General features: G+C 39.0%; 1 protein-coding gene across 1 annotated transcript; it reads right to left on the minus strand.

Annotated features, from left to right (window-relative positions):
* Window positions 1-3,133: 3,133 nt before the first annotated feature.
* hey2 (hes-related family bHLH transcription factor with YRPW motif 2) lies at window positions 3,134-10,362 on the minus strand. Its single transcript, XM_017456670.3, has 5 exons — window positions 10,090-10,362; window positions 7,978-8,056; window positions 7,740-7,823; window positions 7,522-7,603; window positions 3,134-5,601 (listed from the first exon to the last, which is right to left on the minus strand). Exons 1-5 carry the CDS (start codon window positions 10,170-10,172, stop codon window positions 5,060-5,062), a joined length of 870 nt encoding a protein of 289 aa, XP_017312159.1. The 5' UTR covers window positions 10,173-10,362; the 3' UTR covers window positions 3,134-5,059.
* Window positions 10,363-14,747: the final 4,385 nt, after the last annotated feature.

Below are 14,747 nucleotides of genomic sequence, written 5' to 3' on the forward strand. Positions count from 1 at the left end.
TTATCCACGGTGTGGTGCCATTGTTCTTACAATACGCATCGAATAGCTGTGTGTCAGTTTTAAGGACAACTCGATCCCAGATGAAAACACATTAATAATGTCTATGTTGAAATATTTGTGACCTTCTTAGCGATTCTGTTGCTAATTTGTTGGTCAGTGCGGTATTTTCTTTACTCTGAAAACTCCTTTTGTGATACTCTGACGTCACAGGGTGACATCGCTAGCGTGCTTAGAATGGTGTTTAGTAAGAGAAATAAAATCCAACAATCTCAGAGACATAAGGGATAAGAGTCAGGTTTTACTGCTCCTAAAAACCAAAGCGCACGAGTTTCTTTTCTCACTCGCCATTTTCCAGCCATGTTCAACATCATATTAATGAGAAGTAGTGGAGATGTTAGACTGAAAGTCCCAGAATGCAGTGCAGCACTACGGATGCGGTTACGACAGAGACTCGGCTCGGCTATTTAACGATTTTTAGGAGATGACGATGAACACGATGACACTGATGGAGATATTAGCATGAAAGTTGAAGCTCTGGATGCTGACCTGTTTGAGCAGAGTGTACACTTGAAGAGTTGAGAGAGCTGGACAGAGTGAAGGACTAAAGCTCTGCTGCATCACTCTCTTTAGCTAGACATGAAGCGAGAGCGAAATCTCACTGGCACCACGATCATTCTGAAGATTAATGTGCAAGTCGTTTCTCGTTTTCTGCTGCTAATTTAAGCATATGGTGTAACCCTGTAAAACCAGCTGGACTTTCTCACACCGGTGTTTTTAGTGGTGAAGATCACGTGTGTGTCTGATATACGGCGGCCTCTTCAAAGCCGCGGGCCAGGCCTGAGAAACAGTGTTCTAAAGCAGATAAGCGGCGGATTTACGGCCCCGCTCCGTTCCCATGCGTGTCTGTGGTCTGCAGCCGCCGTCTGCCCTAATCCCTATTCACTTGGAAATGCTGATACTTTTCCCTTTTAGGAATGTAAGGACAGGGTTTAATGGCGTGACAGTGATTTACTCGTGTAAAACTGTTCAGCATAAAGGGAGTGGATTAGAGGGGCACAGGGAGCCATTTTGGGGAGGAGTGACCTCTCTTGTTTTCAGTTAATGCTTTGAAGGTTGCAAGTTTCGAGGCCGTAGGTTCACACACACCAAAACGGCTGCACCTCATAAGCGTGTCGTTTTGAAGTTCACTCTGAAGACGCGTTCTTGCTCTTTACGCGGCTTGAACGACGTCTTCCGATGGAGTTCATTTAAGAAAAGCCAATGAAATTGCTTTGATTGTAGTCGATTAGTTTAATATCGCTTTAATCAGAGAGCAGGTCTAGGGTCTGTAATACCTTCTTAGACAAAAATCATACGTATTTCAGGTGACATGGCATTGTGTGAACAATACAGTATTTGGAAAGCATGTGAAGCTGCATTTTAGCATGTTATGCCTTCAAATTGGATATGTGAATTTAAGTAAACACACGTGACATCATGGGGAAAATACCTGATCACGTTTGAAAATAACACCACACGCCCTACACGTGAAAAATGAATGAATCTGGGGGGAAAAATCGGATGTGGAAAATTTTTTAAAAGGCCACAGTCCAAGTGGGAAAAAGTGTATAACATGAAATGGTTAAAAGCCACGTGTGAATTTCATATATTAATTCACACGTGAATTACTCACAGCATTCATCAAGAGGTTTTTTTTGTTTTGTTTTGTTTTGTTTTTTAGGAGTGCTAGTTTTCCTAAAGGTTTCTACCTGGAACTCATTCTGACAGGAAATCATACTATTCCGGGGATCAACGACGAACCTTTAGCAGTTCTCCCACCTTTAAAAGTTCTGGGAAATGAACGTGTATTTATTTATTTATTTTATCAAAAATGTCTCCCCAAATTTTTCATACTTAGTTTATACGATAGATTTTTTTTTTTCACCTTTTTCATCGCCTTTAAGAACGCCTTTGGCAAAAGAAGAGCGTATTGAAATCATCCTCATGGCTGGATCGGGAAGCTGTCGCAAGGTTGCGATCCACTTTAAGAGGAAGCGTGGCGAGCACGTCACACGCGACACTGCAGCCAAACTTATTAACAAATTCAAAAAGACTGGAAGACTGGACGTCCATGAACATCCACTGACGAAGACGCGACCGACGTGGCGCTGGCAAACTCATTCCCCTGTGTATGGAGGCTTTTGGGACACCCTGTAGATCAAAAAATGTTTCTAAGTGTACTCAATGTATAAAAGGATGGTTTGGTGAAAATGAATGAAAACAATGATAATATTCCATTTACCCAAATCTTCAGGGCATACTGTTATAGGAAAATAACCCATGATGGTGTAGTGTGATGAAGCCCGATGCTGAGCCCAGGGTTGACTATTTTCCAATAACACCATGTCCCAATTTGCCAACGATTACAATTTTTTTTATTAATTAAAGAGCATCCTATATATTTTTTAACTTCTTTTATAGTTATGGAGCGTCTATAGAACAATTTATGCTTTTGTATTCCGTAATTCTGTAAGGTTACAACATTATAAACAGTCGTTCCCTTACCAGAATCTCTTTTTCTATATCTAAGTTAACAAGACAAAAAACAATCGCAGCTTGTCAAGTTACACACCAAGCGCAAACTCGTCTGTGCTGAAGACGTCGGAAAACGTAAAGTTACAGCTTTACGTCTGACTTCTACGAAGCCCTGACACTGACGACTCCTTCCGTTAATGTTAAATAAACATCCCCTTACATAAAACCCTCACCATATCAACGACGATACATTTTGACTTCATTTATTTGGTGCATCTGTTATTATAGAAACCTAATCACCACCATGCGACTCACTAGAATTGATCCTTCAACAATATTGCTCTGTGGATTGTTTTTTTTTTTCAGCAATAATTAAAGTGTTGTTGTATCCACTCTTGAAATGCATGAAAGTAATGAAGGAAGTGCTTCTCTTCTTGGAACACATTACTTCATCTGTTTGTTCCGTCCTTTGATGGTTTCTTTTTGCGTTATTACAAAACCACACTAAAGCATATTATTTCCTTCACCAAACAGTTTCTGGAACTCGGGTCGCGTTTCAACAAAGTCTGTCCTCCGGTTTGTGGGCGAGGGTGAAAGAAAGGATGAGGACCAGGGCAAATAAAAAGGGCTGAATTTTAATCTGTGACATCTGCTTTTCTTTTTTTTTTTTTCTCATTTTGCATAGAAAAACAGTTACATATTACAAGAGCAGGATGGGGATTAAAAAAAAAAAAAAGAAAAGATACAGTAGTGTAGTTTACTGGCAAATCTGACGTACAACACGAGCGAACAGTGAGAGCAGTAGCGCAAATATGATCGAGAGAATCCCGTCTCTCCAGGCAGTAGTGACCGAAGTGCATCATCATAATAATATACAGCTTCAGTATAAACTCTAGTTACACTCTTACACATGTACATATTTACAGACCGAGTGGTTAGTTCCTCACAACACACACTCTCATTCACACCTCATAATTCATTGTTCTGTGATTATCTGGAAAACCTTTGGCTTATTGTTTGTTTTTTGTTTTTAAGTGAAAGTAAAAGATTTGAAAATCAGATGTTTTTTTCCTGATGGTTAAAGTCACTATATCTGTGTTTGATAAAAGGTTTATTAAGGTTAAAGTTGGTCTTATGGGCACAATGTCAAGTATGTCTACATGTACTCAGAAACTGTAATGTGAGTGGGGCTTAGATTTGCGTAAGTTTAACCGCCACCGATGACGAGGCCGGTGTCGTCACACCGCTTTCAAAAACAACTTGTTTTCTGTGTCCTTCGCGTCTGATTAAACTTGTACCGAGTGTGGCGTTGTAGGCTGGGCGTGTCACTCAAGCATGCTCATTAGAATACTAGGCCACGCCCAATAAGACATAACTTTAAATCGGTTTACTTCAGCTGGAGTGGTTAGTGTTAGAGCAGGTTTGTGTTATTATTATTATTATAATTATTATTATTTTTTTTTATATATACCATGGCCAATAAATGCAAACCACATTAACAAACAGCACACTTGAAAACACAGCGATAAGAACTCAAACTGTAAACTGGAATGGGTGTGTCCTTGTTAAACATCCCATACTCGTTGCCGATTGGTTACAGCGCGTGTCTGTCTGAGAGACCGTGGGAAACAAAAAAAGTTGAAGGCTGTTTACAGTAAGATGAAATATGAACCTAAATGACTCTACTTATGCTTCTATTTGTGCTTCTGTTCATCAAAGTCGTTCATATGACGTTATTATAGTTATTATAGATATGGCATTAAATTTGCACGGCATTAATATAAATATGAGCTGAAAACCTGCTTAAAGGAAAGAAATAATAAAGTAAGTAGCTTCTCATTAAATCGCTTTGACTAGGTTAACTAGATACCAGACTGAAAAAGTGCCTCTTATTTTGTCATAATCACACGCTGTGTCCAATCAACTGTAAGAATGTGACTCTTAATAAGGAACCTCCATTTTGAGTTCATGTCGATGTGTGTTTCTGAAATTTGTTTTTCGTCATGTTAAAGTGTTTTGCTAGTTTTTCCTCATCCAACCTTTTCTGGATGTTTAATATAATTAAGAATGTTAGACCATTTTGCACAGTTTCCTGGGACTTTATGCGCAGACATGATATTTCAGTACAACAGTTGTAGCTCAGCAGTGAAGGTGACCGGAAGGTTGTGAGTTCAAATCCCACGAGAGCCGCTACTGAGCTTGGATTTGATTCGGCATTAGTAAGGTCTTAGTTTTTAAGTTGTATTTCAGGTCACACCGTCCTGCAGAACAGCATCATCCCTTCATGTGAAACAAAAATCATGGTATTTCTCCATGGGAAATGTCAGGGTAAAGATAAGAAGAAAAAAAAAAAAAAAGACAGCGATGGGCCTATTTCATTGAAAATACCAATCTATCATCCATGTGTGATGCGTACAAAACATGATCCACTCTGTTTTCCCCTCCCAGGTGAGGTTGAGGTTTACTTCAATGATACACACAGCCAGGCACTTGTCGAATTGATTGTGGCTGAAAGAGCAGCGTTTACAGTTCATAGTCTCAGCGCTCAGAAGGCTCCCACTTCAGTCCCCCATGGCCGATACGGTTTAGCAGAGCTGGAGCCGGAGCTGCTCTGCTGTGACGTTGACGACGTGGATGAGCTGGAAATGGAGGGGCTGATGGTCGCCGACGATGTCATGCCAGGAGCGAAGAGCGGGAATCCAGCAGGAAACGACAGGGGGAAGGTTGCCGAGAGCGAGAGCAGGGAGGTAGAGAGTGGCGGTGCTATGCTGCTGGAGTGAGAGAAAGAGGATCGATGTGGCTCTGAAGAGGAAGACGAGGAGGAGGCCGATGGTGTGGCGCGTGCTACAAAGGCTGCGGGTAGCTGGTGCAGCGGGTGGAGCGGATGCAGGGCTTGAGGATGGTGTGTGATGGATGAGGCGACGAGTTGAGCGGCACAGCTGCTGAGGTGTGAGACGAGGCGAACGCGCAGAGGGTCACTTGAGTCCAGTCCTTCTACCGAGCTCAGGTAGCGAGCCACTTCGGTGAGACACTCACGGAAACCGATGCTCATGAAATCCATGGCCAGAGAATGGAAATCGAAATAACCTGATGAGGAAAAAAAAAAGAGAAAGCACGGTTAGCCCTTTACTCTGAGAGTTATCATGCTATTAAGATGGTCATGAAAACAGTATATGATATTGTTTGTTGGATTAACCTCCTACAGTCTAAAGAACCATGAACGATTCAACATTTTCACTTACTCCCCTGATGACATGGCAAAAAGCAAATCCAAAAAAAAAAAAAAACCTGTATATTATCCCAATAATCAGCTGATTCAGTGTATATACGCCACATTAACACAGTATCTTTAATTTTTTGTACATTTACATTTATTCTTTTGGCTGATGTTTGTTTTTATCTAAAGTGATTGATTATAATTGAGACAATCGAGCAATTAAGGGCTTAAAGATCTTGCTCAGTGATACTCACAACCTTCGGAAACCTTCCCACAGCCTTAACCACCACTTTATTTCCAAAAAAAAAAAAAAACCCCAACAAACAAACAAACAAACAAACAAAAAATTCGACTTTTTTTTTTCTTGCCATAAAACAACAAAATGATCAAAAACACACCAGGATGTTAGAAGTTTATGTCACATCCTCCTTCTTGTTGTTTATTAGAGATTTAAAAATCTGCTGTCGAGGCTCAGACATTAAGTATTTAGCACAGGGATTTCCGACACTTTTAGACAAAAAGTTTTCCTCACAGGTTCTTTAAATAGTAGACGATGTAAAGATTTGAGATGTACCCTTTTTAAAAAAATAAGAATCTAGTTACTAAATGGTGGGCACGGAGGCTTAGGGTTTAACACGTTTGCCTCACACCTCTAGGGTTGTGGGCTCAAAACCCCGCCTCTGCCCTGTGTGCACGGAGCTTGAATGTTCTCCCCGTGCTTCAGGGATTTCCTACAGGGACTCCGGGTTCCTCCCCCAGTCCAAAGACACGTCCTGTAGGCTGACTGGCATTTCCAAATTGTCCATACTGTGAGAATGGGTGTGTGAGTGTGTGCGTGATGGGTTGGCACTCCATCCAGGGTGTCCCCCGCCCTGTTCCCTGAGCTCCCTGGGATAGCCTCTAGGTTGCCCCAGTTCAGGATAAGCGGTATGGAAAATGGATAGATGGATAGTTACAAAATAATTTGCTTTATGATAAATCTAGTGGTACAAAGGGATTAAAATTCCCATTCTATACTGTTATCACAATTATTTACAATTTTTATGAACAATGCGTACAAAATGCTTTTCCCATGCTGGGGGTTGGGGATGCTCCAGATGGAAGATGTTTGTTCACAGATGGGAGTGGAAACAAGAGACAAGGAAACATATATATTTATTAGGATGTTTATTTTACTCTGTGAAATCATTCTTTAAAATCTTTAACTTTTTCAATCATTTATTTCCTGATATGTATTGTATTAGGACTGTGGATTGTTTTATTTTTTATCTAATTTGAAACATTCACTTTGAGATTTTTGGACTCAAAATGAAAAGTTCTATATAAATATAAATATGATTACTATGATTACCATTACCCGAACCTATGGGTTAAATGGTAAACACCTATACAGACGGCTCTTCGGTCAGGTTAGAATGGAGCCAACAGCTGATGCATGGAGCTGATCCCCTCTGCGCTGAACACTCGTACTGTTTGTGTGTTTGTTTTGTCTCCCCAGTGCACCGAGTTTACACTCGCTGTAAAGCGCAAACACACCCCCGGCGGTGGGGTGTGTGAATGCGGCCTGCTCGCCTCCCACTGGTTTATCAAAGCAAACACAAGCTCGGGGTCAAGTGATGCTTTTGTCCTGCCTGCGCTTTCCCACGGGCTCAATCCTGCCATTAGCGTCGACTTCCACTCCTTTAATCTGAGCCGAAAGGAGCCGAGCTCTCATGTTTCACAACACACACACACACAGACAGAGAAAGAGAGAAAGAGAGAGAGAGAGAGGAAGTCAATTAACTCTTTACCTTTTCCTCCTGTAGCCTGGAGCATCTTTAGATGATCTACTGTCATCTGCAGTATTTCAGCCTTCTCTAGTTTAGCAGAGCCCTAAGAAAGAGACAATCTATTTTGATATTTTTCTTTATATTTAATGTAAGGCATCTTTTTCTTGACCTGCACTGAGGCTATTTTTCTTTTGACGTGCAGAACACATATCAGATCTAATCATTTCATTTACACTCACCTGTTTCTCGAAAGCAGTAGGCACCAGGCGACGCAACTCTGATAAACTGTTATTGATCCGGTCTCTCCGTCGCTTCTCGATGATCTGCAATAATAAATCAGCACTGTAATGTAAACATTCCACTGTATATACAGTATACATGTCTACATATACATATATATATATATATATATATATATATATATATATATATATATATATATATATATATATATTGTGTTGAAGCTGATTTGCTCACCCCTCTGCGTTTTTTTCGGGCCATGACCTGCGAGGTGGTGGTGGGAGAAGCACATCTCAGAAAAGAGCTGCTGCTTTGGCTGTGATGACAGAGATGGAAATGGATTAATTAAATGACGGTCATAAATTGACCCTTGCAGCGTTGAACTTACTCTTAACATCTTGAATCAACTCTTATAGTCTTGAATCGACTCATACAGTTTTAAACTGACTTTACAATGTTGAATCGATTTATACTTGTTGAACTGATTCTTAGACTGTTGAATCGACTCTTACAGTGTTGACTCAACTCTTAGTGTTGACTGGACTTATACAATGTTGACTCGACTCATACAGTGTTGAATCGACTCTTACAGTGTTGAATCGACTCATAAAGTGTTGAATCGACTCAAAGTGTTGAATCGACTAAAGTGGTGAATCGACTAATACAGTGTTGAATCAACTCATACAGTGTTTATTATCTCTAACAATCTTTATATACAAGTCCAGCTTGACACAAAGGAACCCTGTAGGTGTAATTCAACAGGGGCTTCCCTTGTGTGCCAGTTCCTGAAAACAAGAAAATGATTAAGGATCAAATCGTGGCCATTATTATAAAGGACAGAGTACATGGTAACATGCACTTCAGTTGAATGAAATCTTACAGTATTACATTAATACCTACAGGGTTGCAATGTTAAGATGTTGTCCTCATTAGGGACGGCCGATGTAACGACACAATACTGACACATACATTTTTTCTGAGATATCATGTTATTGTGATACCTTTTGAATCAAATGTTAGAAATTTTAAATAATTACAAGATAATTAAAGGCACTTGTATCTTTAAAATGGCGAACTGTTAGTCAGACTTTTACAGATTCTCATTTTCAGCATTACATATTTAATTTTTTTTTTAAATATACAACCATTCTTTTCATAGCAATAAAGTATCATCAAACAGTTTTGTACAATGGCACACTACTGTTTTGCTGGCAGTTTGCGTGTAATCCTATATATCATGATACATATCGTATATCGTAGAAATGCCTTCAAGAAACGTGATGTCATATATTTGCCCATATTTCCTGCCCATAGTCCACATGCACAAAATTAAGAATGTAAAGGATTGCAAAATCCTTCGCAATGTTATCTCCATTTTTTAACAGATCTTTTATCTTTTATATAAGTCTCAGTGCTGTATTTCTCCAACTGTTCTCGAGGACATTTGGTTGCAACAAATATGAACTGTATACAGCTAAAACTATTGAATCAGGTACAAGAAATTATATATATATAATCTGAGTCTAGCTGGACATAACTGAACACTGTGGGTGGTAAATCATTCACAAGGACCTTTTAATTTTTTAAGTTGTGTGCCAATTCCAACATCATTTTTCTTAACTAAGTGAAGTTCAATAAGCCATATAAATTTTTATTGTTAAGGTATTTTTTAAAAAAAAATAATTAAAATAACTAAGGATCAAATCATGGAGATTATAATCTGGAATTTCAGAGCACATGATAATGTCCACTTGGATTGATATCATTGAAAAGTATTGGCACCCTTCAAAGCAAAGCCAAAACATAACAAAAACAACCCAGATTTGTGCACTGTCCAGGTCAGCCTGTTGATATAAACCCTGCCTTTCAACAACAATAAATGTTGCAGTACAAATGAAACGGAGTTTCTAGAAAAACAGGATTTTTTTGGATAAAAGTAGCAAGCAGTGTCCTGAGTCCTGCAGTGTCTGTAACAGGCACTTGTTGGAGGCACTTGTGCAGTCCACTCCTCCATGCGAAACGTTTTACACTCTTTTATAGTTTTTTTTTTGAGCATGTGGACTTTGACATGTCCGGCTGGACAGAAATGAACTCATTAGGTGTTTATCAACTTTTTTTTTTTTTTTTCAGTGTGTCATTTCCCATACAGAGTTCCTAAGCAACCTGTATCTGTCTCCATTTTCGATCAAACCAAACACGCATAAGTATCAATAATAAACAATAAACAATCGGTAATAAAAGCATAATATTATTTTTTCTTCCTCCAAAATGAAAAAAAAAACGTTTTTCCTAAAGCTTCTAAAGCTTTTTTATTTTTCCACACCTGGCTGTATATAATATTGTACTTACGCGGGGTAATTATTCTCACTACCCACGTCGATGGTCTCGTCCATGTCGCTGTCGGATGTGGTGTCCTCACAGGGCCGCTTCATGTCGGCGCGAGCGCGAGTTTCTGGGGCTGAGGGATCGGAGCGCGAGCGGTGTGCGCACAGCTGGTCGTGGCGCGCGCGCGCCTCTCTGCGGATTTTTTTCTTCTTTCTTTCCTTTTCTTCCCTCCAGAATCCCTCTGAGCTTCTTTTCCCACGGAGCGCTCGAGCCTCGGGCGCTTTCCCGACACGCCCACATCCCTTGCCGTACACGCCCACTACCCACTTTTATGGCACGCCCACGTCACAACAGCAGCAGAGGGAGAAAGAAACTCACTGAGGAGTCAGGAATCAAGATGTGTTTCGTGGTAACTCAATAATGAACAATAAACAGCAACGTGCAGGAAACGTGCATTAATCACACACTGACCTTAAACATGTATATAAACATGTACAAATAGAACTCTAGCATATGCAAATACACACAGATCTGTTATATTGTTTCTATTATTTTTATTTCTATTATTCCTATTGTATAGGTATTTATGGAACTTTCTTTCTTTCTTTCTTTCTTTCTTTCTTTCTTTCTTTCTTTCTTACTTGTGCTGCTGTGTCAATTTGAATTTCCCTTACTGGGGATCAATAAAGGTACATTTGATCTTTAACACTGGGTTAGTGAGGGCAGAAGAGTATGCAATAGGACACATCTTTGGTGCAATACATCTTTTTCTTTTCTGATGATGATACTGATACTAAAAGCTTGCGTTATGGGCGATATCGATACCCATCTGATATATATATATTTTTAATGTTTTAAAACCTATATAAGACCTTTGATTAAAATGCATAGCTAAAAACATGACTTACACCAAAACCGCAGATTTTTGTCACACATACAGTGGGGTACAAAAGTCTGAGACCACATTGAAAATCTGGGATCTTTTTTTTTATATATATATTATTTTTTATTAATAAAAATTGTCTTAATACTTAAAACTAAGAAAGTAAATGTTCAATGTTTTGAATATTTAATATCCAAGATTCTGGACCATTTCTAGGTCTCTATTTAAATGTAAGCAAATGTGTGATGTTGACAATGTTAACTGCTTTGTACAAAAGGTACAATTTTCCTCATGTCTAATCTCTTCTATTGAAGCGTGTGTTCAAACGACACTCCGATGGATTTGATCTAAAATGTATCATAAGGTTTTGCACAAACTGTTGGAGTCCATGCCAGCTCGAGTGCACACTGTCATTAAGAAAAAAAGCACAAAAAAAAACCAAACAAACAAAAAAAACATAGGGGATAAACCTAATACTACTTCTACTTTTCTCTCAAGTTGTTGTCAATAATATCATTTGTAATGAAAATTCCATCCATCCATCTTCTGTGCCGCTTATCCAACAGGGTCGCGGGGAACCTGGAGCCTGGATCCCAGGTAGCATGGGGCAGAAGGTGGGGTACACCCTGGACAGGGTGCCAATCCATCACATACACATTTACACACCCATTCATACAATACAGACACTTTGGACATGGCTGCCATGCATGACTTTGGACTGGGGGAGGAAACCGGAGTACCCGGACGAAACCCCTGCAGCACAGGGAAAACATGCAAACTCTGCACACACAGGGCAGCAGCGGGAATCGAACCCCCAACCCTGGAGGTGTGAGGTGAACGTGCACCCAGTAATGAAAACTGTTCTATTAAATTAGATGAATTAAATAATTAATAGATGATAAATTAGATGTAAATGAATGCAAAATAGAAGCATTTTCACTAGCGCTCTCAGATTTTTGGACCCTACTGTACATGGCAAATATATGCTGCTAAATATAATAAAGTATAAATATAATAAAATCAATTATTACAAACAATTGTCTTACAATGACTCTTTATACACAAAAATTTCTAGTTCTGTAAAAATCTTTTCAATTTGTTACAGAATCTGATTAAATTTGTTCGTTTTTCCTCCTCCTCCAGTATTGCTATCTTCCCTATCGCTACTGTACCTGGTGGCCTTCTCTATTATATACTGATTAATTACAGTAGATGTGTAATAACTATCTTCAGAATTAGAATTAGTAGTGCAGATTTATAGATAGAGTGATGAAGTACAATGTGTGCAAACATTACAGCAGGTCAGATTGAATAACCAGCAGTTATGAGTTCTCTGATGTCAGAAAGAATTCAGAAACTGCTTCTGAAGCGTCTTGCTGTATTTATCACCTGTCTGTATCTTTTGCCAGATGTATATGGGATGAAGTAATGTCTACATACTCTCTCAGAAATAACGCTACCAAATTGTACATTTTCCTTGTTGCCCTTGTGGAACCCTTAAGAAGACATGGTTGTTGTTGTCGTTGTTTTTTTTTTTTTTTTTTTTTTTACTATTAGTATTTATCATTTAACCTTAATAAATGAAGATACCTAAAGACCCATTGATATATCTTGAAATCATTACTCTAAAATCTAATTAACTGTATAACATGCATCTTTCCAGGTAAAATGTACACACTAAAGGTACAAAAGATGTTATCACCACAGCAACAAGGAAAAGTGCAGTTTCTGAGCGTGCAGTACCGAGCTGTTTGGGATGTAGCCGTAAAGTCTCCTGTGACTCCAGCCAGCTTTAAAGCGTGAGAAAGACTTCAGGAGAAAAAAACCCCCAAAACAAGCCATTCATTTTGATGACAGTTGTTCAAAGCTTGGAATTTTTTTTGGACTTCTTCAGCCTGTTGTACATGATCCACTCATTTGTAAATTTAAAATGCATCATCATTATAATTTAGAGCACCACATAGGGCTACAATAAACACTCCAATAGGCACTTTTCACTTTTAAGGCAAGATATCAGCTTATTTATTTAATTGTTAATGAATGTTTTAAAGATTTTTCCCCCCCCCCTTGACCCTTGAATCGCAATGTGAAGAGTGTGCATCAGCACAAAATGAGTTTTTCTGAAATTTCTAATGGATATGATTGAGTATGCAGAGATTGAAATATGCCTCCAAAATACAGCAAGATCTATGGTAGGTTTAGTTCAAATATCCAAAATCACCATCTTTACCTGGTCTGGCAAAGTCATTTTAAGTCATTTAAGCGCTATTTATTAAAAGTTCACTGTGACTCTGGAGAAACTTTCCTGTTCTTAGTGATTTCTTGGTAAACCTGGTTTAAGCATAAAATGCTATATTAAAGTATAAAAATTTTTGCAGGGGAAAAAGTACATTTAGGTATATTTCACGATCATAATAAATACTTCTACATATATGATTAAATAAATGTCTGTATAAAAAAACCAACAACAACAACTCCCCCATATGTTTTCTAGCTCTAAAAATAAACCTAAAGTTGGGCAAACTAACTGCTGAAGCTCACGTGGCCTTCCCCTACCTATTTTGTTTATTTCTGTAAGTAATTAGCGGTTTTTTGGAGACTCTAATGCACAGACGCTAGACATTTTGTTGTCTTGAAAATCATTACACATTTTGTCTGAGGGAGCACTGATATAAAGATATAAGAAATATACTGTGGGCTACATAAGATGAACAGCATTATAGATTGGGTAACATGTAATTAATCAGTAATTATAAAATATGGATCCTCATAGTTTCTACTAAACTTGTTTTATTTAATTTGTGTATGTTATATTAATATAATGAGTCTCTAGTGCGGAGTCTGCTTTTTTTTTTAGTGAATAAATATTTAGAAAACAGTGCACACAAATTAACACATGTACCCACACAAGCGCATACTGGAGACTCCAGCTCAATGAGCGGTTTCCTGGGTTAACAGGACATTGTCTGGGGGCACACACACTCCCTCCTCCCTCCACACACACACACACACACACACACACACACACACACACGCACACATGCACACACACACCCCTCTGTCATGTGCCTTCGCCCTGGTGGAGCGTAACACACTCTCCCAGGCATCCTGCCAGCGTAACAGGCTCTGTTCCCACAGCTCAGCGCAACACTGAAACCCAATCACCATGTGAGAGAAGGCACAGCGAGGGCCGTCAGGGGCCACGGGGATCTCGCTGCCAGCCGTGAGGCGCCCGCTCGCCACCGTATTCTCCACACTGTTTGTGTTTGCTCTATGCCCAATTGAACCAACATGACATAAAACCAGGGAAATGCCCAGCTACCATTGTGAACCGGGGCAGCGCTTGACCTTTCTCACGTTAATTTTTCACAGCTTAGTGCTTTGGATTGTTTCTGAGAAAGTATCTAACTGTCGTGAGAAGTCATAGACTACTTATCCCGTTTTCTCTTAGTCTAAAAACTTCTAAAAGGTCTAATCATGAAAATACTAAAACTATCAGGATATTTCAGTACAGCAAAACCAATACGATAAGAAAACTTTCCATGAAAACTTTCCAAAGGTCCTTTAAGCGAGAGCATTAATACTATACACACTGTGGCTTCAGTTTAGATGAAAAATGCATCGTAATACATATCACTGATTCATTACATACAGAAGCAAAATGTCACATTTTGGCTACAATGATATCAAAACATACTGTGCATTTTTCATTAGAGAACACTGTGCATGTGAAGTGTGCAGCCTTTCTTCTGCTTCTTCTTCTTTTTTTTTTCTTCAAAAAAAAGGCTCTCCAACGGAT

Source organism: Ictalurus punctatus, chromosome 25, assembly GCF_001660625.3.
Source record: "Ictalurus punctatus breed USDA103 chromosome 25, Coco_2.0, whole genome shotgun sequence".
NCBI classification, from domain to species: domain Eukaryota; kingdom Metazoa; phylum Chordata; class Actinopteri; order Siluriformes; family Ictaluridae; genus Ictalurus; species Ictalurus punctatus.

What these genes read in the sequence shown, in the direction of transcription:
- hey2 (XM_017456670.3), bottom strand. Translation starts at nt 10,172, where the DNA reads ATGAAGCGGCCCTGTGAGGACACCACATCCGACAGCGACATGGACGAG. An exon ending in AGTGAGAATAATTACCCCGC is followed by an intron (nt 8,057 to 10,089) that starts GTAAGTACAATA and finishes CTGTCATCACAG; the next exon opens with CCAAAGCAGCAGCTCTTTTC. An exon ending in CCAGGCTACAGGAGGAAAAG is followed by an intron (nt 5,602 to 7,521) that starts GTAAAGAGTTAA and finishes TTTCCTCATCAG; the next exon opens with GTTATTTCGATTTCCATTCT.